Source organism: Lucilia sericata, unplaced genomic scaffold (genome assembly GCF_015586225.1).
Source record: "Lucilia sericata isolate MDLA Ls3-8-SP2 unplaced genomic scaffold, ASM1558622v1 Contig001769F_arrow, whole genome shotgun sequence".
NCBI lineage: Eukaryota > Metazoa > Arthropoda > Insecta > Diptera > Calliphoridae > Lucilia > Lucilia sericata.
Window position 1 is genome coordinate 67,258 of NW_023995669.1, and position 25,973 is coordinate 93,230.

At 28.8% G+C, this 25,973-nt stretch overlaps 1 protein-coding gene across 11 annotated transcripts in view; it reads right to left on the reverse strand.

Moving 5' to 3' along the window:
• Positions 1–21,441, reverse strand: part of LOC119612621 (TLD domain-containing protein 2-like) — a 68,015-nt gene extending 46,574 nt beyond the window's left edge. Inside the window, exons 1-11 of one of the 11 annotated variants that reach the window (XM_037968435.1) lie at positions 21,424–21,441; positions 21,027–21,320; positions 13,743–14,299; positions 13,484–13,674; positions 10,545–11,013; positions 10,324–10,481; positions 9,827–9,958; positions 6,771–6,928; positions 3,599–3,761; positions 3,332–3,527; positions 2,947–3,036 (exon numbers count right to left, since the gene is read on the reverse strand). In XM_037968435.1, coding sequence (XP_037824363.1) covers positions 2,947–3,036; positions 3,332–3,527; positions 3,599–3,761; positions 6,771–6,928; positions 9,827–9,958; positions 10,324–10,481; positions 10,545–11,013; positions 13,484–13,674; positions 13,743–14,105 — 1,920 coding nt within the window. In that variant the 5' untranslated portion in view covers positions 14,106–14,299; positions 21,027–21,320; positions 21,424–21,441. Of the gene's footprint in view, positions 1–2,946; positions 3,037–3,331; positions 3,528–3,598; positions 3,762–6,770; positions 6,929–9,826; positions 9,959–10,323; positions 10,482–10,544; positions 11,038–13,483; positions 13,675–13,742; positions 14,300–18,499; positions 18,716–21,026; positions 21,321–21,423 lie in introns of those variants that run through there. The other 10 variants (XM_037968434.1, XM_037968439.1, XM_037968437.1 and 7 more) reach the window with 10 other exon arrangements.
• Positions 21,442–25,973: the final 4,532 nt, after the last annotated feature.

Genomic DNA, 25,973 nt, shown 5'->3' on the forward strand with positions numbered 1-25,973 from the left:
TGAAAAAGTAACAATCTTATGACATTTTTTATCTCTGTGTAATATTGTTTTTATGTTCTTTAAATGTTTTTGATGAAGATGTGTTTGTTTTTTTTTCTCAAAAAATTGTTATTGTTCTTTATTTTTGCTAAGAAAATTTATGTGTTAAATAAATTGACAAAAAAACGTACATATTGATTTAAAAAAAATCTGCGATATTCACGCATGTCAAATAATAATAATAATAACAATAAAATATGAATTTATTATTATTTGTTAGTCATACGTTAATAATAAGTATATAAATAAATAATAATAATAAGTATATAAATGAGTTGAAGAATTCTAAATTTAGCTTAAGAGTAATTTAGGAATGATTGAAGTTGGATGATAACTGATCTTGTTATGTTTTGATTTAGGTTTTAAACCACTTATTATAATTAAAGTATGCTCTTTATTCTGGTTATGTATGTAGGTATTTTTATTTTGGATATTTTGTATAATTTTTTTGCATCCGGCTTTAATATGAGATGAAAATATGACAAGCCTTTTTTTCTTAAGCTTTTGTTTACCGTACTTGTTAACAAATAATGTGGGCTTTTGATAATGGTTAAAAAAACAATTAATTGATTATTTATAATTTTTATTACGTTTGTTTTACTTTAGACTAAAGTTCAAACTATATTCCAGACTATAGTTCAGATTATAGACCTGACTGTAAACCAAACTATGGTCCTGACTTTTGATTATAGTTTTGTTTAAAATCCAGATTACAGTTCAGACTATCAGCCAAACTATTGACATATCAATAGTAGTCTATAGCTAAGCCTCTAGTTCAAACTATAGCTGAGATTATAATGAAGACTATAGTCCAGATTATAGACTGGACTACAGTTCAGACTATATATCAGATTAAAGTTCAGACTATCATCCACACTATATCACTTTACAGACTTTACTTCGGTTTATAGTTCAGACTATAGTCCAAATCATAGTTCAGGCTATAGTTAGACTATAGACTAACCGTAGACTTGACTATAGACTTGTCTAGACACTTGACTATAGACTTGAATATCGACTAGACTATTAACTGGAGGCTTAACTATAGACTAAACTCTAGACAGGATTATAGACTAAAATATAGGTCACACTATATACTAGACTATAGATTAGACTATAGACTAGACTATAGATTATAGACTAGATTATATACTAAACAATTGACTAGAGACTAGACTGCAGACTTGACTATAGACAAGGTTATAGGCCAGACTATATACCTGAATATAGACTAGACTAAAGACCTGGCTAAAGACTTAACTATAGGCTAGACTATAGACTTGACTACAGACTAGTCTATATACTAAACTACCGACATGACTATAGACTAGAATACACACTAGGCTATAGGCCAGACTATAGACCAGAATATAGACTAGTCTATAGATTAGACTAAAGACTAGACTATAGACTAGACTAAACTCTGGACTATATATTAGTCTAGTTTATAGTATAGATTATTGTCTAGACTATAGACTAGTTTATAGTATAGACTTTAGACTAGTTTATATATAGACTACAGTTTAGACTATATACTACTGACTATAGATTAGACTATAGACTAGACTATAGATTCGACTATAGACTAGACTATAGACTTGACTGTAGATTAAACAAAAGACTATAGGCTTGACTATAGACTAGACTATAGACTTGACTGTAGATTAAACAAAAGACTATAGGCTTGACTATAGACTAAACTAGACTATAGACTAGCCTATAGACTTCACTATAGACTAGACTAAAGACTAGACTATAGATTAGACTAAAGACTAGACTATAGACTAGACTATAGACTAGACTATACTCTAGACTATAGATTAGTCTAGTTTATAGTATAGATTATTGTCTATAGAGTAGTCTAGTTTATAGTATAGACTAAAGTCTAGACTATAAACTAGACTATAAACTAGACTATAGACTAGACTATATTTTTACTTAATGTAATAATATGATTTGATAACAAAAACACGGTTATTAATAACAAGTTTATCAAAATTTTAACCTCAAAAAATCTTAACCAAAGAACAAGAAACTCATTACAGGTTGTTAATTTATTATTAACAGCATCATTCACCTACATAAATTATTTTTAAAAAACTCTCGAACAGGTTTTAAATATTTGCAAAAGCAATTTATTTTAAACCAAAAGAAAAAAAAGTAAATAAATGACATTTTTAAAAATAACTACAAAATTCTATACACAGGTACCGTTCTCATTTAAGAACTGTTTATGTATAATTAAAATCAAAACAATAAAAAAAACTCATTTTGTATGCAACAAATAAACAACCTTTAACAAAAAAGGTGTGTTGGTAAATATTAATTTTAAATATATGTAAATGATCCTTAAAAGATCATAAAAAAAGAAAAACGAAAACAACAACAACACACACACATTAAATGCAATGAAATGTAGGACAATGTACAGTCATTTTTGAACGACTGACTAAATGAATGAATGAATTTATGCATGAATTAACGATGGAGTAATGAAGTTTAAGTTTTAAAATGTGAAATTAGTTTATGAACAACATGTAAGTGAAATCTATAATAAGCTAAGAGAAAATACTTTTGTTTAAAAGGTGCCTTTGCAACATTTACAACTTAAAATTGATAGAAAAAAACTAAATAAATAGTTATAGAAAATAGTACATCATCAGTGAGTTTAACTAAATGTTCTTCTTTTTCATTAAAACACAAAATCACTCTACTACTTAAAAACACATTAATTAAAACGACTTTGGCTTTTTGTCACACAACACTACAACTTAAAATTTCATATAAAAAAACCAAAAATAAAAGTAATTCGTCTAATTGTTGTAAGAAAATTTTGAAATTGTTTTCAAAACATTAATTTTGGGTGTTTTTTTTTTTTTTTTTTTTTTTTATAAATTCAATCCTAACCTCGCCGCTTAATAAATCCAAATCAGCAGATGCGGCATGTGAAGCCGTTTTAATAATGTTGTAGGTCTTAGCAAATGGAGCCTTAATAAGCTGATTTTTGTTTCGTTTTGTTTTTATCAATAATATAAAAATAAATAAATTTTAGAAAATAAATAAAAAATTAATTTCTTTCGTTTGAAAAAATTTTCTGTTTAAACAAATTTTAAAAGCGGCTTAAAGATTTTTTCAATTAATTTAAATTAAAAATTATAAAAATTATATTATGATATTTAAAACTATTTTTTAATAATTAATATTTTACCTATTTTAATTTAATTAAATAGTTTCTTAAAATTTAAAGAATTATAATCATAAAAAAACAAAAAAAGAAACTTTTAAAACTTACCTCCCAAGATTCACGTGTAATATCGGTGATTTCTTCACCCTCTTGACTGCCCGAACGTGTTTTCTTGGTGCCACTTTGTGTCCATTCCGTATCGTCTTGTATTAATTCAAAGCCACGAGACTTGATTTGTTCCTCATCCAATTCACCATAGAGATGAGGAACCCAGGTATTGACAAAACGATACAATTCATCAATGCTGTAATTAAGAAATTCAATTTGTTAAAAAAAGTTGAACATTAAAAAAAAAAAAAACTAATAAAAACTCACCGATTTTTAGGTACACTAAACCAATATTCAGGTCTCAGTTTATTTTTACCATAAGACATTACCGATGTTGGCAATGGTATGGCCTTGCCTATAGGTTTACCCATGCGCAAGCGTAAATACAATGGGGGATCTGGACAAGCTCTTGCAGGTCTGGGTATAAGTTCTATAATATAGTGAAAATCATAGATAAACGTTTATTAATTTATTGTTGTTTTATTGTTAATATAAAATCAAATCATGCTAAGTTTATTTTAGGGGTTTAGGGTATCAGTTTTATTAGAAATCTATATACAATGCACTTTAATATGGTTATGTACATTTGTTTATTCCTTTTATTTGATATTTACACTTCTTTTTAAAATTTTATTAATTTATATGAGTTTAATATTATTTTGTAAATTACAACACTTATATACAGTTTGATTAGGATTATGTATATGCGAAAATATTAAAAAAAAACCAACTTAAACCGACTATATATTAAAATTAGTTCATTCACTAGATTATAGTCTAGTCAATACTGTAGACGCATCATAGTCTGATCTATAGTCTAGTCTATAGTCTAGTCTATAGTCTAGTCTATAGTCTAGTCTATAGTCTAGTCTAGAGTCTAGTCTAGAGTCTAGTCTATAGTCTAGTCTATAGTCTAGTCTATTGTCTAGTCTATAGTCTAGTCTATAGTCTAGTCTATAGCCTAGTCTTTAGACTAGCCGTTAGTCTAGTATTTAGTCTAGTCTATAGTCTAGTCTATAGTCTAGTCTATAGTCTAGTCTATAGTCTAGTCTATAGTCTAGTCTATAGTCTAGTCTAGTCTATAGTCTAGTCTATAGTCTAGTCTAGTCTAGTCTATACTATAGTCTAGTCTATAGTCTAGTCTATAGTCTAGTCTATAGTCTAGTCTATAGTCTAGTCTATAGTCTAGTCTATAGTCTAGTCTAGTCTAGTCTATAGTCTAGTCTACAGTCTAGTCTATAGTCTAGTCTATAGTCTAGTCTATAGTCTAATCTATAGTCTAGTCTATAGTCTAGTCTATAGTTTAGTCTATAGTCTAGTCTATAGTCTAGTCTATAGTCTAGTCTATAGTCTAGTCTATAGTCTAGTCTATAGTCTAGTCTATAGTCTAGTCTATAGTCTAGTCTATAGTCTAGTCTATATTCTAGTCTATAGTCTAGTCTATAGTCTAGTCTATAGTCTAGTCTATAGTCTAGTCTATAGTCTAGTCTATAGTCTAGTCTATAGTCTAGTCTATAGCCTAGTCTTTAGACTAGCCGTTAGTCTAGTCTTTAGTCTAGTCTTTAGTCTAGTCATTAGTCTAGTCTTTAGACTAGCCGTTAGTCTAGTCTTTAGTCTAGTCTTTAGACTAGCCGTTAGTCTAGACAGTAGCCTTTAGTACAGTCTTTAGTCTAGTTCGTAGCCCAGTCTTTAGTCTAGTCTTGAGTCTAGTCTTTATTCTAGTCTTCAGTCTTGTCTTTAGTCTAGTCTTTAGCCTAGTCTTTAGTCTAGTCTTAAGTCTAGTCTTTAGTCTAGTCTTTAGTCTAGTCTTTAGTCTAGTCTTTAGACTAGCCGTTAGTCTAGACTTTAGTCTTTAGTCATTAGTCTAGCCTTTAGTACAGTCTTTAGTTTAGTCTTTAGTCTAGTCTTTAGACTAGTCTTTAGTCTAGTCTTTAGTCCAGTCTTTAGACTAGTCTTTAGTCTAGTCTTTAGTCCAGCCTTTAGTCCAGTCTGTAGTGTAGTCTTAAGTCTAGTCTTTGGTCTAGTCTTTAGACTAGCCGTTAGTCTAGACTTTAGTTTTTAGTCTAGCCTTTAGTATAGTCTTCAGTTTAGTCATTAGTCTAGTCTCTAGACCAGTCTTTAGTCTAGTATTAGGCCTACTTTCAGTCAGACTTCAGTCTAGTCTTTAGTCCAGTCGTTAGTCCAGTCTTTAGTCCAGTCTTTAGTCTAGTCTTTATTTTAGTCTTTAGTCTAGTCTTTAGTCTAGTCTTTAGTCTAGTCTTAAGTCTAGTCTTTAGTCTACTCTTTAGCCTAGTCTTTAGTCTACTCTTTAGCCTAGTCTTTAGTTCTAAACTTTAGTCTAGTCGTTAGTCTTTAATATAGTCTTTATTCTAGTTTTTAGATTAATTTACAGTTTTTGTTCTTGAAAAACTAAATTAATCTTATAGTCTGGTGTTACACAAAAACAAAAAACAATTAAAATTTTTATACTTATGTATAGGTGTAGTAAGTATAGTTAATTAAACATACCAACTATATCAAAATTTGGAAAATTAGGTGCCCGTACTACAAGAGATTTTTATTTCGATATTTGATTTTTTTTTTGAATTTCATATAATTTGAACGTTCGTATGTGTGTGATGGTGAATTTTGCAAAAATGAAAATGTGAGAATTTCAAATGTATAATTTTAATTAATTAGATTTATAAATATATAAATAGAATACAATGTGGTTAAAATAAAAATAAAAAAAAACAGATTTAACACAAAATAATTTCTTTTGTAATACTACTGATGTATTTTTGTTAAGTTTGTTTATTATGATGTTATTGTTGTTGAAACGAAACGTGTTTTTGTTAGAGAATTACGCTTATTAAGCCTGTAATAACAATATTAAATACGCAATTAACTGTTTAATAACCCTTTTAAATTTACAAAAATATTTGAATAAAAAAACAATAACGCAGAAATATTTATTTGAAAAAAATTACAATCGATTGTAAAAGGAATTCCCCAAAGAAATGCGGTTTAATAAGAAACTTTTGCAATGTTTGCAAGGCTTGTACGTGATGTATTCTATTAGCAGCAGCAACTGTAGCTATTTTACAACACTTTCTACTTGTTCAAGAATTGTTTATATGGAAGTGTCTATAGTGTAATTTTTTTAATTTTGTTTTAATGCTTTCGCAAACTGTAGCATTTTTACAAGGGTAGTTTAATATGAGAAGTAAATGGTAAACTATTTACTTGGAGAATATCAAGTATGAAAACAAGATTTAAGTTATGATTTTTTTTTAATAATATTAAAGTCTAATAAAAAACAAATTAACTGGGAAAGCTAAATTACCCAAAATTAGTCTACATAAACTCAATTAAACCGTAGATTTAATTAATCTAAACTCTATTAACTGAAAAGAATGACTGTGTCAAGTAATAAATAAAATCAAAAACTTATACTTACTATCGACACTGACAAATAGTCCAGGCTTATCATCTACTGAAACCATAGAACGATAATCCAATTTTGGTTGTTGCTGTTGTTTATTATCTTTAAGTTTGGTAGTAGATGCAGTACCTTCCGAAGATAAAGGACGTATGAAAGTACCTATAGAAGAACGTCTAGAGAAAAGAAAGAATAGATAATGAAACATTTTAATAAATTATACAAATTTCCAACCACATAAACAACAAACCAACTATTAAACATCAAGATTAATATAAATATTTTCAAGATGACAGAGAGAAATATATTGGAAAATATAAGCTAGTCTAAAGTCTAGTATATAGATTAGTCTAAGGTATAGTCTAGTCTAAAGTCAAGTCTAAAGACGTCTATAGTCATGTCTACAAAGTAGTCTAAAATCGTCTATAGTCTTAAGTCTAGTCTATAGTCTAATCTATAATATAGTCTATGATATAGTCAATAGTATAGTCTATAGTCAAGTCAATAGTCTAGTCTATAGTATATTCTATAGTCTGGTCTTTAGTCGACTAGTCTAGACTATAGTAAGGTTTATAGTTTATCTATAGTCGAGTCTAGTCTATAGACTATAGTCTAGTTTATAGTCTGGGCTATAATCTGGGCTATAGTCTAGTCTATAGTCTAGTCAAGTCTAGTCTAGTCTATAGTCTAGTCTATAGTCTAGTCTATAGTCTAGTCTATAGTCTAGTCTATAGTCTAGTCTAGTCTAGTCTATAGTCTACTCTATAGTCTAGTCTATAGTCTAGTCTATAGTCTAGTCTATAGTCTAGTCTATAGTCTAGTCTATAGGCTAGTCTATAGGCTAGTCTATAGTCTAGTCCATAGTCTAGTCTATATTCTAGTCTAGTCTATAGCCTAGTCTATAGACTAGACTATAGACTTGACTATAGACTAGACTATAGACTAGACTATAGACTAGGCTATAGTCTAGTCTATAGTCTAGTCTATAGTCTAGTCTAGTCTAGTCTATAGTCTAGTCTATAGTCTAGTCTATAGTCTAGTCTATAGTCTAGTCTAGTCTAGTCTAGTCTATAGTCTAGTCTAGTCTAGTCTAGTCTATAGTCTAGTCTAGTCTATAGTCTAGTCTAGTCTATAGTCTAGTCTATAGTCTAGTCTATAGTCTAGTCTATAGTCTAGTCTATAGTCTAGTCTATAGTCTAGTCTATAGTCTAGTCTATAGTCTAGTCTATAGTCTAGTCTATAGTCTAGTCTATAGTCTAGTCTATAGTCTAGTCTATAGTCTAGTCTATAGTCTAGTCTATAGTCTAGTCTATAGTCTAGTCTATAGTCTAGTCTATAGTCTAGTCTATAGTCTAGTCTATAGTCTAGTCTATAGTCTAGTCTATAGTCTAGTCTATAGTCTAGTCTATAGTCTAGTCTATAGTCTAGTCTATAGTCTAGTCTATAGTCTAGTCTATAGTCTAGTCTATAGTCTAGTCTATAGTCTAGTCTATAGTCTAGTCTATAGTCTAGTCTATAGTCTAGTCTATAGTCTAGTTCTATAGTCTAGTCTATAGTCTAGTCTATAGTCTAGTCTATAGTCTAGTCTATAGTCTAGTCTAGTTAGTCTATAGTCTAGTCTATAGTCTAGTCTATAGTCTAGTCTAGTCTAGTCTATAGTCTAGTCTATAGTCTAGGCTATAGTCTAGTCTATAGTCTAGTCTATAGTCTAGTCTATAGTCTAGTCTATAGTCTAGTCTATAGTCTAGTCTATAGTCTAGTCTATAGTCTAGTCTATAGTCTAGTCTATAGTCTAGTCTATAGTCTAGTCTATAGTCTAGTCTATAGTCTAGTCTATAGTCTAGTCTATAGTCTAGTCTATAGTCTAGTCTATAGTCTAGTCTATAGTCTAGTCTATAGTCTAGTCTATAGTCTAGTCTATAGTCTAGTCTATAGTCTAGTCTATAGTCTAGTCTATAGTCTAGTCTATAGTCTAGTCTATAGTCTAGTCTATAGTCTAGTCTATAGTCTAGTCTATAGTCTAGTCTATAGTCTAGTCTATAGTCTAGTCTATAGTCTAGTCTATAGTCTAGTCTATAGTCTAGTCTATAGTCTAGTCTATAGTCTAGTCTATAGTCTAGTCTATAGTCTAGTCTATAGTCTAGTCTATAGTCTAGTCTATAGTCTAGTCTATAGTCTAGTCTATAGTCTAGTCTATAGTCTAGTCTATAGTCTAGTCTATAGTCTAGTCTATAGTCTAGTCTATAGTCTAGTCTATAGTCTAGTCTATAGTCTAGTCTATAGTCTAGTCTATAGTCTAGCCTATAGTCTAGTCTATAGTCTAGTCTATAGTCTAGTCTATACTCCAGTCTCATTCTAGTCCATAGTTAGGTCTATTTTACACAAAATCCAATGTTATATTTCTTAGATTTAGGAATGATGAACACAATGAAGATGAAATGTAAAATGATGACAAAGTTAAAATAATATGTAAAGTTATTACAATAACAACTATTGAATTAGTATTGAAGGTGACGTTAATGTTTGATAATAAAGATGAAATGATTGATTTAACATTTTTATGTTATTTGGGAAAAAGTGAAACCTAGCAATATATATTTAAAACTTTTAATACAAAATTTTTAAATTTAACTGGTATAGAGGTGGACATAATTTGTTATAAATATATATTCAGTAGCAAGTGCTGTAGTTTAATTTCAAACGTTTTCAAACAAATAAATAAGAAAACGGGTGAAGATATTTTTATATATAAAAGAAAAAAAGGTAGAGGAAACAAATGTTTTGTTTAAAATATCTATTTACACTTTAAACAAGGCAAAACACACTTTATAATAACAAAAAAAAAAAAAAATAAAGAGTAAAAGAAATGATGAATCATAATAGTATAAACAAATTATCAAAACGTAGTCAACGTGGTGTAGAAAGAAGAACATTTAACATATTTACTTTAACAAAATATAAATAGAAACATTATAATAGTAGTAAAGTAATGAGATTAATACATATTAAGTAGCCCCTACAACAATTGAACAAATTGAGGTGATAGATTTTTTTTGTTTGTTTTGATTTCTTACCCTGAGGAAATATGACCCTCGGAATGAGTGGAATGTGGTGTTAGAGGTGGCACCGGAGAGCCACTCGAATCTTCGGACGGTGTTTTTGAAAATAAATTACCACCCAACTCTGAGACCAAAGTAATGGGCGAACTGATATTGTATGTTTTTTTTTCAACAAAATATTCAAAATAAAAATTTTCAAAATTGTAAAATTATAAAAAAAGGATTGCAGGGTTTAAGTGTTTTATTGGACCAAGAGTTTCAAAATTAATAAAAATGTTTGAAAGTGTTTAGTGATGGGTGGATATGTGTTAAATATAATAAAATAAAAAATAATAGTTGTTTGAAGCCGAATCCAAAATATGAATGCATTTTTTTATTAAAAAAAATCATTTTAGAATAAAAAAAAAAGAAATATTTGAAATAAGTAAATATGACAATCACAAATTTATCTAAATAAACTTGAAATCCTTTAAATACAAAACTATTTCTAGATATTTTTAAGTTGAACTTACCTAGAAAATACTTTTGAGAAAACACTTTGATTAGAATCACCAGTATTGGGGGCAGATTCTTGATCCTGAGACTTGTTAACACTGCCAGCAGAATTGGGAGCACCATCGCCCGTTAAACCCTCAACCCAAGTCAAAGGATAGGAAAGACGTTTTAACATCTAAAGGAAAACAAAACAAGTAAATATAAGAAAGAACTTGTTAACTTATAAATAAAAACAAACCTTATTCTTTTTATCAGCATTTTTATCCTGCTGATTATTTTGATTATTGCCACTAGCAGCAGCTTGAGCTTGATTCTCATCATCTACACTAAAACTCACGCTAGTAGTCTTTTTGCGTGAACCGCCAGCATCTAAACTGCTTCTTGGTGGCGATTCACTGAGGGGTGTTATTGTTATGGGTTTGGGTGGCACCCAATCGGAGCTTAATACAATATCAGCATCACTGTAAACAGTTTTCTTTGGTATGGGTTGTACATTTGGTATAGGATCGCGTATATCGATACCCGAATCGTAACACGCTTGTTTCGATAATTCTTCCAATTCTTCTAAATCTATGGCGTTAACATTACCACTGGCCAAATTAGCCATAATACCGCTTAATGATGATGTAGCCGAATGAGGATCTTGACCACGAGCACCACTATCGGCAGTGGTATTCGATTCATTGTCACCCTCATCTTCCGATGATCTTCGAGAATTAGATAAACATAGTCTAAGTGGTTTTGTGTTTTATATATATTTATTTTGTATGAAAATGTTTTTTAAGCCATTTTTAGGGGAAAAAACAATAAACATTTGATGGTTTGTTTTGTTGATGTGGAGTGGTTGGTGCATCATAGATGTGTTTGTTTTTTACAGTAGTGATAGTGCAGTATTTAGACATAAAACCAATGGGTGCAATAATAAACAAATTTTTGGTGTACATATAGTTTGAAATAAACAGAATTGAAAAGAGAATTTAAATATTTTATAAAAGCAAAGAATGAAGATATATTTCAAAGATTATATAGATTTTGTAAATGTTTTATATAGTCAAATAAAAAACGTTAAGATAAATTTAATTTCATGAAAATTTTAATATTTTTTCAAAATTTTTTTAAGTTTGAAATTGAAAAAAACGTAAAAAATTAGTCTCAAATGAAGCCAAAATTGTAAATTTATGTATCCTTATGATTAAGAGATTATTTTAACAGCTTTTAAAATTTTTCGAACATAAGTTCGAATTTTCGAAAATTTTCGAACAAAAGTTCGAATTTTCAAAATTTCTTTAAAAAAGCTTATATTTTGAAATTTCAATGAAAATACTTTAAAACTCATGAAAATTTTGAAAATATTAATAAAATATTTAAGTTCGAAATTGGAAATTTTAAGAAATTGATGTCAAATTAAACTTAAATTACATTTTTAAGAATCCTCATGCCTCAGAGTTTATTTTAACAGCTTTTAAAATTTTTCGAACACAAGTTCGAATTTTCAAAATTTTTCGAACACAAGTTCGAATCTTTAAAATTTCTTAAAAATACTTATAATTTGAATTTACATTGAAAATTTCTTAAAAATCATAAGAATTTTGAAAATATTTTGATAATTTTTATATTCAAAATAGGAAAATACTTCGAAATTCATAAAAATTAACACAATTTCGAAGTTCGAAATTCGAAAACTTAAGAATTTGTTTTCATTGAAAATTTCTTAAAAATCATAAAAATTTTGAAAATATTTTGATAATTTTTATATTCAAAATAGGAAAATACTTCGAAATTCATAAAAATTTACACAATTTTGAAGTTCGAAATTCGAAAACTTAAGAATTTGTTTTCAAATAAATTAAAATTATAATTTAAAAAATTTGTTCGATTTAGATATTATTGATGATCTTTTCTAAAGAATCTGATGATCTTATCGGAATCTGCTGATCTTTTTTATAGGAAAATTCATTAGAATCTGATGATCTTTCCTATATGAAAAGTCTTCAGAATCTGGAGATCTTATCTATAGGAAAACATCAGAATCTTTTCTATAAAAAAATTTATCAGAATCTAATGATCTTTTCTATAGAAAAAGTTAACAGAAACTGATGATCTTTTCTATAGAAAAAGTTATCAGAATCTGATGATCATTTCTATTGGAGATATCATCAGAATCTGATGATCTTTAACAGAAGTTAACAGAATCTGATGATCTTTTCTATAGGAAAATATCATCAGAATCTGATGATCTTTTCCATTGGAAAAAGTTAACAGAATCTGATGATCTTTTCTATAGAAAAAGTTATCAGAATCTGATGATCTTTTCTATAGGAAAATATCATCAGAATCTGATGATCTTTTCTATAGGAAAATATCATCACAATCTGATGATCTTTTCTATAGGAAAATATCATCACAATCTGATGATCTTTTCTATAGAAAAATGTCATCAGAATCTGATGATCTTTCTTATAGGAAAATGTCATCACAATCTGATGATCTTTTCTATAGAAAAATGTCATCAGAATCTGATGATCTTTCTTATAGGAAAATGTCATCAGAATCTGATGATCTTTCTTATAGGAAAATATCATCAGAATCTGAAAATCTTTTCTATATGAAAATATCATCAGAATCTGACGATCTTTTCTTTAGGAAAATATTCAGAATCTAATTATCTTTTCTATAGGAAAATATCCAGAATCTGATGATCTTTTCGTAGGAAAATATCATCAGAATTTGATGATCTTTTCTATAGGAAAATATCAAAAGAATCTGATGATCTTTTCTATAAGTAAATATCATTAGAATCTGATGATCTTTTCTATAGGAAAATATCATCAGAATGTGATGATCTTTTCTATAGGAAAATATGTGATGATCTTTTTTAAAGTAAAAGTCATCAGAAGCTAATGATCTTTTCAATAGGCATACCAGCAGTGACAGATGATCTTTTCTATGGGAAATGTCATCAGAATCTGATAATATTTGTAAGAAAAACACATCAGAATCGAGTGATGTAAAAACCGATCAACTTTTAATCCAACATAACGGATTTTTTAAATAAACATAAAATATTTACAAAAAAATTTTAAAATAAAAACCAAAACCAAACATTTATATAACTTAACAAAAAAAAAAATATAAACATTTATTATTTATAATAAATAATAAAGGACATCGACTCACCTATCTTTACTAGGTATAGCCCAATGATGATCCAAAAGACTTTTACGTCTTTCTTCTAAGGTGGTACGAGAATCAGTTAGATTAATATTTTTCTTAGTTTCATCATCTTCGGTGTCATTGGTGCCAGAACTGGCAGCATCAAGCTCAGTCTTCGAACTATCTTTGGCTTCCGTAGATTTATTATCAGTTTTCTAAAGAAAAAATTAAAAAAAAAAATTTTAAGGCACTTTATTTATAAACAAATTACAGTGATACTAACCTCTGTCTCACGACCTGAACCGGAGCATATAGACTCTTGATCGTCTGTCTTCTCTTTACATTCGGCACCAGCTTCAATTGTTTTTGTTTCATCTGATTTCTCTTTGCCATCGACATTATCTACTCCTTGTCCTTTCTCCTCCTCGTCTTTGGCCTTTTGGGCATCTAATACTGTTTTGGGATAATAAATTTCTGGTTTTTCCGATTGTGTATTCGAATTATCAGCTGCTCCGCCCGATACACGCATATGTGCTATATCATGAAAGATGGCAGCATTAACACACAATTCCATAGGAGCTATAACACCATAACTTTCGGGTCCATGTTCAATAACCAAGGGATCCGAAACATTTGGATCAAACATAACCGCATTGGGTGTTACTAAGAGAACACCACCCACTACACCTTGACCATCGGTTATGTGACGTACATTGATTTTAAGGAAACGTTGTGTTATAACCGGATCATCGGTTTTATTGGCATCTGTACGACCGGTGGCATCCACACGTTCAATGTGTCCAGGTTTTGGTGAACCAGGACGTAAACTTTCTAAGATATCTAAAAAAGAGTAAGAGAGAAAAAAACAAAAACAATATTAGTTAAAGTGTTTGGGGTTTTAGGAGGTATATATGTAAAACTTTATGTAAAAGCAAATTCGTTATATACTTAGGTGTTTTTTTTTTCTTCACTTATTGTTATTGTTTTAGTGTATTAAACTATTTACTTATATTTTTTGACCGAGTTTTCTAATATAATATATTGCATTGATAACTTTTTTTATATATATTTTCGTTTATTTTGTTTAGATAAGATAAATTTCTAAATTTATTTTATTAATTACAAACCGTAGGTTTGTTCTATTTGCTTTTTTTTATAACAAAACAAGTAAAAAAGAAAATTTTGGGAATTAATAAAATTCAATTTATATTTGTACAATAAACTAACAAAAAAAATATTCCATTAAAAATTATATAATCTTGGCTATAACTTTAAAATGAAATAATGCATTTTTTTTAAAACAAAATTGATTTATGGCATTGTAAAATTAAATAATTTCAAATTTAATGGTTAGAGATTGTTAAACATTTCGTCAGTTACTAGAGCCATCATATCAGTAAAAGTTTGTCATCATTTTAGACAAACTTACTAAGTCTTCTATTCCCTAAAGAAAACTTAACTTTTGTCTTCCATTACTGCATTTTTTTACTTCATTTTGAGAACACTTCTCCAAAACTGTTTGTTTAATTGAATAAATTTTTCTCATTTAAACTTTTGTTTATAGTTTTCTCTTGTTATTATCAAATGTTAAGCTTTTCAACACTCACTATTCTTGTGTAATCTAATAGTCAGTCGTTAAATTAACCGAAAAAAAAATTGTTTAATTAGCTGTTATAAAACACTTATTATAAAGTTTTTTTTTTTAATTTTTTGTAAAAAGTTAATTAATTTATTAAATGACAAATAAGAAAGTCATTGCTCGCAAAAGCGAATATGTTTTATTAAAACTCAAGATCAATGGTCACAAAGAGCTCTCTTGATCATCATGCTAGATGTCTAGGGCTCCTGTATTGACAGTACATAATGTCTTCTGTAGCAGCTGTTACAATGAATATGAGGAAGAAACGGTGGCATATCTTCTATGTGTTAGTTTTGGTCTGTGTGTGAATCGGTAACAAACTCTGGGTAGTGAGTATAATTCTGATTTTTCTGAACGTTCAATTAGAGTGTATTATTGTGTTTTATTAAAGCATATAAATGGGTGTGCTTAATATAATACTTTATTAGGAATGTAGAACTCATATCTTGTCTCTTCTACATTTGCTTCACTCTTCAAATAAACTGCTTTTTCGCTTATCCTGTCGTTTACTTTTCTCTACAATTCTTTATATCTCTTCTTTCTCTATTCAGCTTTTTTTCTATTTTCTTTTAGGCAAACACAAGGAGATCTTTAGACTATTATATGAAAGCAAAACTTGGCCGGAATCCACAAGGGATTTAAATATAAACCAAGTTTTTTTAAACCGTAGTTTGAGAAACATTCTAAGTAGATGATGCCCTAACAGCAGCATCTCTAACTCTCGAACTTTTTAGATGGCACAAACATATACCAGTTGGAAAGGAGAAAACACGCATTGAAAACTATTAAATAATATCAATAGAGAAGCGTTAGACTGGCGCCCACAAGGAACTCGACACAGAGTATCATATCGTAGAAATTGAATGAAATAAAGTCTGTGAACGAGCATCCAGCTAGACAGAGATTAATGAAATATCTAGAGATCGTAGTAAATTTAAAGAATGTTGCAATAAATATGAATATTCCATCAACATTTTCCATATAAAGAAGCGCACAACAGACTCTATAGCGGCCTAGGCGTATAATCGACTCGGTAAATCTTCTGGGTTAACAACCCTTTAGGAATTGACCTCTTTCCATAAATCTCTCCTCATTAACAATGTCCTTTCTTTGAATATTCACAAAGTTTTAACTGAATTTTGAACCAGCAGTTCCTTTAGCTCAAATGTTTTGGCATTTATATACTTAATAAAAAGACAATATTAAATACAATAGTTCGATGTTATAATCGAAAAACTTTTAAAGATGTTAAAATAAACAAATCATAAAGATTTCAGAAAAATTTGGAATGTTTGAGTTGTCAACGTGTCAGCAGCATCAGCTAGGATTATTTCAATTACCATTAAATAGAAACAGCATTTTCCACTCAAGTTGTTTTAAGTTTTAGTTTATACGATATTGAATCATTTTCAAATTTAGATATCACTCCATAATCAACTCCATAATTCACAAAGGGTTATTATTTCACAAAAAAAAACTCTGGTTTACAAAAAATCTACGTTTTAAATTGATTTCAATTGTGTTTTTTCTTTTTTTATTATAAATTTTGAAGTTATGATCTCTCAAGCTGTGTTTTACTGAATAAGAAAAAAATAGAAATATTTATTTTCTTTTTGAACGTGTATTTGAATTTTTTTAATAAAACGAAATAAATACAAATACAATGCATTAATTTTTTGAATAACAAATAAACGTGTTTAGTGTTTTTTGAAAAAATAAGTTCAATATTTACTTTGCAGCTTATTTAAAGAAAATAACATACCATTTTGTTTGACGAACAAAAAATATTGTACAAATTTTAACTTTTTTAATAAATATTTGTTTAAAATATGTATTTTTCACAAATTTATTTTAAAAGTAGTTTAATAAAGAAGTTGTCAAATTTATATATTCTAAAATTTAAAAAATTTAATTCGAAATTTGAAAAAACTTGCTATGGCATTTAAAAAATTCAGAAAATTCTCAAATCATTACCTTTATATCTTATTAAAATATGTTTAGATCTAAACGAACACTTCGCTGATATTTCCATTACAAGACTAGACAATATCCAGTCAAAAAATCTAAATTACAACCAGAAAACAAACTATTCTATTTATAATTATAATAAAATAAAGAAATAAAATATAAAATAAAACAAATCATAAATTAATAAAATTTTATGGAGACCAAAACCACAGCTATTGCTATCTTTAGGAACAGTAGTAGTAGAAGATATTTAATTTGAATTATAAACCATAAGGAAACCACAAGGTAAGAGTGAGGTAACAGAAAGAAAACAATTAAGAATGTATAGTGGATCATTGGTGGAACATATGACACCCTACAGCAGTGATGAATAGGTATAATGAAGTTTGGCAGGATCAAAGGAAGTGAATTAACAAACCTTCTAAGTTGAAATAGCTTGGGAATCAATCTCTTATTGTTCCTTTCATTCCTTTTTATGTTATTGTTGTTTTTTCTAGCGTTTTGTTTCTCTATCTTTGGAACACTTTCTACGAAGGGAATCACAATGAATCCTATGTGGAGCAAAACCTTTCATAACCCAACGAAGGCTTATAAAAACCTAGTTTAACTGATTTTTGTAGACTTATGGGTGTAGCATAAGCTTTAAAACTCTTTCCAGGGGCAGGTTGTTTAGGAGCTAGATAAAATAATGGATCGATTTCAATTATTTTTAAAATTCAATCAAATTACATTAAAAATTGCATCCGGTAACTTATGCATAAGGTTTACTTGAACAGCCGGCTGGCCAGTAGAATGGACAGGACTTTATCGAATCACAAAGTAGTGCTGAGTCTATTAGTATACATTAGGCTTAGCTCCAATAGGTTTGCGTGTTACAAACACCCTTACAAACACATAATACCCTTCCTTCACCCTTATGCTATAAAAACTTATCTTAATTCCTTAAAAAACCAGAACATGACGACGTTTAATTAAAAACAACAAATTTTAACAAACAATTTTTAATGAAAATTAAAAGGGGGGACTCTTATTAAAAGATAAACATTTGATTAACTAAAGTAAATCGCAAAAATAAAATTATTAATTTAGACTGGTTATTCAAGGTTTCGTTTGTTTTTTTTTTTTTTGTTGTTCATAACACCAGCAGCAACTAAATGACTACTGGAACACTCACTGGTACGGACTGACGTAGAAAATTATCTTGACAAGACGTGCATAACAATAAATTGTTGTAAATTATTGCACTTTTTCTAATGCATATTTTGTTGCTGTTACCAGAGATGACTGACTACAACTATTGTTTTGCACAATTTAACAAATGCGAAAGTTCTTCTTTTTAAGTATAACTCAACGTTATCATAAAATATTAACTAATTTTAAGCAAATATGCAAATAATTAACAAAGTAAATAACAAAAAAAAGAAATTTATCACCTCCATTCCGCCAAAATACAGCCGTATGCATTGTTCTTTAAGTTTATTGTTTTCTTAGTTTTCACGTTTATTCACTTTTTAATTTGTTTTCTAACAAATTTATTAAAAACTTTAACACTTTTTAAAGATTATTTTCAATTTTCTTTATTAATTTCCAACGTTTTAATTAAAGAATGTTGTAGTTCTTTTCTACGCACACAGAAAAAAAAACAACACCACTAGCAGAGGAGAAATAAACAGAACAATAATAAAAACATATGAAGAAAAAACTGATGATGAATTGTCAATTCAATGTCAGAAATAAAAGGGTGAAGATACAAAAGCCGTTTTTACACTACAAAACAAAATGTTAATTTCAATAGAACAGCTGTGTTTGGTTAACAGTATGTTATATTATTTTAACTTTTGTTTTTAAAGTAAAAAAGCTGTTATGAACACAACAGCGTGTGTGTGTGAGTTTAAGCTAGAGACCAAAGTTGCATGATTGAATATCTAAACGCCGTTACATTTAGCAAAATGTTCCCGCCAAAGTATATTCAAACGTTTTGTTACGAAAATTTGAATATTTATTAGAAATTTTAAGATTTCAGGATAAATTTTTAAATTTATATGTATTTAGAAAATATAATTTTTAATGAAATTAGTACAACATTTACTGATAATCAATTAATTTTTTCTAAAAAAAAATTAATTTTATAGTTTTATAAATGCGTCTTTATTTGCCCGGGAAAATGTAGCGCTTTTTTGAATATGTTTTTAGGACATATTAACATAATATATAAGATCAATCCACTGTAATACAAATACAATAATATGTATGTACATAATTTGCTTAAAGTGAGAATGATCCAGTTAAAAGAAACCACACTCCCGAGTGTCGTGCTTTAACTTGTTTTTTTTATTTAGTTATTGTACTAAAACTAAAATGATCATGTCATTACAGTTGTATTAAAGCTTTATTTTAAAATTACGACAGAATATTTAAATTGTATGAAATTGTTTATAATTTCACAAGTATGTATTACTTTGAAATAATGAATGAAATTCTAATGTAAAAATATTTAAATGGTTTATCACTTTAGAAACCGGTTTAATGATGAAAATATTAATAAGCTTTTTCCAAACATGCAAAATATTAAATAATAATTATTTCATTAATTGAAACAAAATAAAAATGCTGTTGATAAATGCCATTTATATTTAGCATAGAAATTGTACAACAAATTATTAGGTCAGAAGTTTGTGGTTAGCATTTGTTTCTGACCACAAAGATTAAAAATAAAAACGTGCCCGCAAAAATAGCATTTAAAACACTAAAAAAAGACTTATCTCAATTGGCAATGTTTTAATAAAAACTCGCAAAATGTTTAGAAAATGTCAAGAGACTAGTTCATAGTTCTGTTTATACAGTAATCCTTAGACTAGGCAACAGATCAGTCAGTACTCTAGATTAGTACACTAGTAAAAAGTCAATAGAATAATTAGTCAATAAACAAAAAATGGGGAAGTACCAAAATAGTCTAATTATTTTAATATACACCCAGTTCATTAGGTGCTATCATTTTTTTCAAATGAAAGTTTATAAAGAAACAAATTAAATAAATGGAAACAAATTGTAGCAAATTTTAGATTCCGATAAGAATATTAGCACCCAACATAAGTATCGTAACGAATTATTATTAAGTCATAAGTTGAAAAGAACGATTCTTATACTTTTTCTAACCACAAAGATTAAAAATAAAAATAAACAAGCCTCCAACAAATGATTCGATTTAAAAATATTTATAGGAAAAAAAATTAAGAAGCAAAAATAAAACTACAATTGATAATGATCCTGACCTTCTTTGACTTTTAATGTAATTTGTAATGACAGCTTTAAGAGTAAATCTACTTAAAAACATCTTACAAATATGTTTATTTTTAGGACTATATACTAGACTATAGACTAGACTAAAGACTAGACTAAAGACTAGACTAAAGACTAGAATATAGACTAGACTAGAGACTGGAGTAAAGACTAGACTAGACAATATACTAGACTATAGACTAGACTATAGACTGTTCTATAGACCAGACTATAAACTAGACTACATTCCAGAACATATACTAGACTGTAGACTAGATTATAGACTAGACTATAGACCATACCATACACTTATCTATAGACTAGACAAAAAACTGTTCATTAAAAAAAGTACCGAAAATGTCGTGGAGATATCGTCGTATTTTTCGATATTAAAACGATATTAATGTGTACTAAAGTACTGAACTTTCCATGCCTGCTCTTTTCCTAACTGAAAATGTAATAACATTTTAAATTCAAAAATTTTGATGAACTTTTCCAATTTGTTACAAATAAAATTTGAAAACTGATATAACATTCCAATTAGTGGAAGAGTGCAAAAAATATTAAACTAAAAAAAGTGCTTTCATTCTCATAAACTAATAAATAAAAGTTGTAAATTAAAATTTTTAAAAAAATAACTAAAAAATAATTAAAAAAAAAAAAAAAAAACAAAAAACTTACCCTCACTTTGCTCTTCAGCTGATAATTTTCTTTCAATCGGACTCGATTTGCCCGAAGCACTAGAACCGCCAATTTTATCATCTGTAGAACTGGTCGATACATTATCCTTGGCACTTTTATCGGGTACCAACAGCTGTTGGCCGGGGTAAATAAATGAACTATTCAAACGATTTAAATGTGTCAATTCCGAGGGAGTAGTATCAAAACGTGCTGCCACCGATGTCAAAGTATCACGATTGCCCACCGTATAATTAACGGTGGGTATGGTTGGTAGTGATGATTTTTTGCGTTCATCTAAAACAAAAACAATAACAATTTAACTGTGTTAAAGCAACAAAAAAAAAAAAAAACTAAATAATAATAAAAAGAAAACTTAATGGTTTTTGTATTTGTTTACTTTCAAAGGTGGTTATAACAGTTTGTTCAAATATAACAAAATCTTCAAGTTCATCAAAATAATGATGATTACTATGGCTGCTACAGCTGTCAAATTCTTGTTGCTGTTGTTGTTGCAAGTTATCGGCGCTTATATAAACTACAACAAAATCTTTAGCATGAAGTTTGTGATCGTGATCAACCGCAAGATTTCCACTACTATTACTCATAGAACGTCGATAAATTTTTATTATTTCCATTGTTTAGCATTTTATTTTTGAAACACGTTACAACAAATCTAATCAACTTATTAGTATCTGCACACTCAACTGTCTAATTAAAAGTTAACACTGAATATGTAGTTTTATTTATAATCTCAAAAAAGCTTTGCCGGTCAATTTAATAATAATAAACACTACGCTCTTCCAATCACATTCAAAATGTAAACAATTGTTAACGAATATTTTAAATTTTACAATAATTAGACGTCAAATAAAAACAAACTACAACTGACTACTGATTTTTTGTTTTTGCTGTGGTTGGGAAAAAATAACGAATGTAAACAAATATTTAAAAAACTCATAAAAGAAATAAGAGAAACAGAGAGAGAGGGAGAAAATTAACGTTTTCTTTGAAACAGTGTTGCCACGACACCGTTAGAAAAAAACTGCTAACTGACGTTTATTAAAAATAAAAACCTAGACTATAGACAAGACTATAGACTAGACTATAGACTAGACTATAAACTAGATTATAGACTAGATTATAGACTAGACTATAGACTAGACTATAGACTAGACTATAGACTAGACTATAGACTAGACTATAGACTAGACTATAGACTAGACTATAGACTAGACTATAGACTAGACTATAGACTAGACTATAGACTAGACTATAGACTAGACTATAGACTAGACTATAGACTAGACTATAGACTAGACTATAGACTAGACTATAGACTAGACTACAGACTAGACTACAGACTAGACTATAGACTAGACTATAGACTAGACTATAGACTAGACTATAGACTAGACTATAGACTAGACTATAGACTAGACTATAGACTAGACTATAGACTAGACTATAGACTAGACTAGACTAGACTATAGACTAGACTATAGACTAGACTATAGACTAGACTTTAGACTAGACTATAGACTAGACTATAGACTAGACTATAGACTAGACTATAGACTAGACTATAGACTAGACTATAGACTAGACTATAGACTAGACTATAGACTAGACTATAGACTAGACTATAGACTAGACTATAGACTAGACTATAGACTAGACTATAGACTAGACTATAGACTAGACTATAGACTAGACTATAGACTAGACTATAGACTAGACTATAGACTAGACTATAGACTAGACTATAGACTAGACTATAGACTAGACTATAGACTAGACTATAGACTAGTCTGTAGACCAGACTATAGACTAGACTATAGACTAGACTATAGACTAGACTATAGACTAGACTATAGACTAGACTATAGACTAGACTATAGACTAGACTATAGACTAGACTATAGACTAGACTATAGACTAGACTATAGACTAGACTATAGACTAGACTATAGACTAGACTATAGACTAGACCTATAGACTAGACTATAGACTAGACAATAGACTAGACTATAGACTAGACTATAGACTAGACTATAGACTAGACATAGACTAGACTATAGACTAGACTATAGACTAGACTATAGACTAGACTATAGACTAGACTATAGACTAGACTATATACTAGACTATAGACTAGACTATAGACTAGACTATAGACTAGACTATAGACTAGACTATAGACTAGACTATAGACTAGACTATAGACTAGACTATAGACTAGACTAATAGACTAGACTATAGACTAGACTATAGACTAGACTATAGACTAGACATAGACTAGACTATAGAACTATGACTATAGACTAGACTATAGACTAGACTATAGACTAGACTAGAGACTAGACTATAGACTAGACTATAGACTAGACTATAGACTAGACATAGACTAGACTATAGACTACTATAGACTAGACTATGACTAGACTAGACTATAGACTAGACTATAGACTAGACTATAGACTAGACTATAGACTAGACTATAGACTAGACTATAGACTAGACTATAGACTAGACTATAGAGTAGACTATAGACTAGACTATAGACTAGACTATAGACTAGACTATAGACTAGACTATAGACTAGACTATAGACTAGACTATAGACTAGACTATAGACTAGACTATAGACTAGACTATAGACTAGACTATAGACTAGACTATAGACTAGACTATAGACTAGTCTGTAGACCAGACATAGACTAAACCATAGGTTAGTCTATAGTCTTTTTAAATCTATAGTTTTATCTATAGTTAAGTCTATAGTACAATCTATAGTCTTATCTATAGTTTAGTCTATAGTACAATCTATAGTCTAGTCTACAGTCTAGTCTTTAATCTATAGTCTATAGTTAAGAAATCGAAGAACGTGAAAGGATATATCCAAAAACGGAAGACCTATGATGATTTAAACTATCTTTAAATAAATCAGGAGAAACTCCAATTGGTTCTGCTAGACAGTTCTGAACTGACTGTCAGTTCTCAATATCGAAAAACTAGAGGAGCCCGAACGAATATACCAAAGCAGTTGACATAAAAACTCCTATTGATTATCTTATGAGCTCACGAAGAGGTCATTGAGAGTGCTAGAACATTCAATTCTCAATTTCTAATGTCGTAAATGATCCTTAAAGAATGTATTCAAATATTTAATAACAAAATTCTCAAGCAGTTTTCGAAATATACGGTATTCAAAAATATAGAGATTTATATCCGTAAAAATATTCTGAAATAATTAAAAATTAAATCATTCTCAAAATGTTTTACATACGGTTAATGGTAACCCTGTGCTTTACACAAATCTAACTGATAAAAAAAATGACGAACGTGCAAAATATACACTTCGTTTTTATTTTAGTGTATAAACAATTTGTCTTTATTTGCGTTTACTAAACATTATTTTTATGAGTTTCTCATATTTCAGTAGTTCATTTTTGCTCAGTTTATTTGACTCGATCATTTATGTTATTATATCTGCATTTCATTTAAATTTCTGCAAACAATGAAGGAGCAGGGGGCAAATTCTAAGAATTTTTCAAATGATTTTCTGAAACAGTCTATAAATTTTTTATGTTTCAAAAGAAAATTCATGCACGATCACGTATTTATAGGTATATTTAAAACATATAAATGTTAGCGTTACTGATCACATTGAAAAAGTTTCTTTTAGTATTTTGTTTGCTATTAGTACATGTGGGATTTATGATCCCATCTGTATGAACATGTGGACATTTCAATTTCGAAATTTTCAAACTTTGCGCTTTTAACTACAAAACAGAGTTGCAATCGATTTGTTTAAAAACGGATTGTATGATAATTTATGACAATTTTATAGTTAATATGAAATGTTTTTATTCTCAACACCTATTTCTAGTTTCGGATATAGTGCAGGTAAAACTTTTAGAAAAGTATACTCTGTGCCAATTGTAAAAATATTTGCGCATTTGAAACTAAATTTAATTCTTTAGACAATTTCCACAAAACTACTCAACCTTTGCACTATAAGTTGAAAGTAAATTTTTAATGAGAACTTTTTTAATTTAACTTAAAGTGACACATTATCTTATTTGACGTTTTAAATCAAATTGTAAATTTTTGTTAAAATAAGTTAGAGATAAGATAATTATTATTCACTAGTATTTGTAAACACAGTGATTAACAAATGTTGTCAATCTATACAATTAAAAAAATCTGAAAGATATAAGAAGAGAAAGAAACGCTCTAAAAATCATTTATAGACTATAGAGTGACTAGACTATAGACTAGACTATAGACTAGACTATAGACTAGACTATAGACTAGACTATAGACTAGACTATAGACTAGACTATAGACTAGACTATAGACTAGACTATAGACTAGACTATAGACTAGACTATAGACTAGACTATAGACTAGACTATAGACTAGACTATAGACTAGACTATAGACTAGACTATAGACTAGACTATAGACTAGACTATAGACTAGACTATAGACTAGACTAGACTATAGACTAGACTAGACTATAGACTAGACTAGACTAGACTAGACTAGACTAGACTAGACTAGACTAGACCTAGACTAGACTAGACTAGACTATAGACTAGACATAGACCTCGACCTAAGACATAGACTATAGACTATAGACTAGACTAGACTAGACTATAGACTAGACTATAGACTAGACTAGACTAGACTATAGACTAGACTATAGACTAGACTATAGACTAGACTATAGACTAGGACTATAAGACTAGACTATAGACTAGACTATAGACTAGACTATAGACTAGACTATAGACTAGACTATAGACTAGACTATAGACTAGACTAGACTATAGACTAGACTATAGACTAGACTACTAGACTAGACTAGACTATAGACTAGACTATAGACTAGACTATAGACTATACTAGACTAGACATATAGATAGCTAGACTAGACTATAG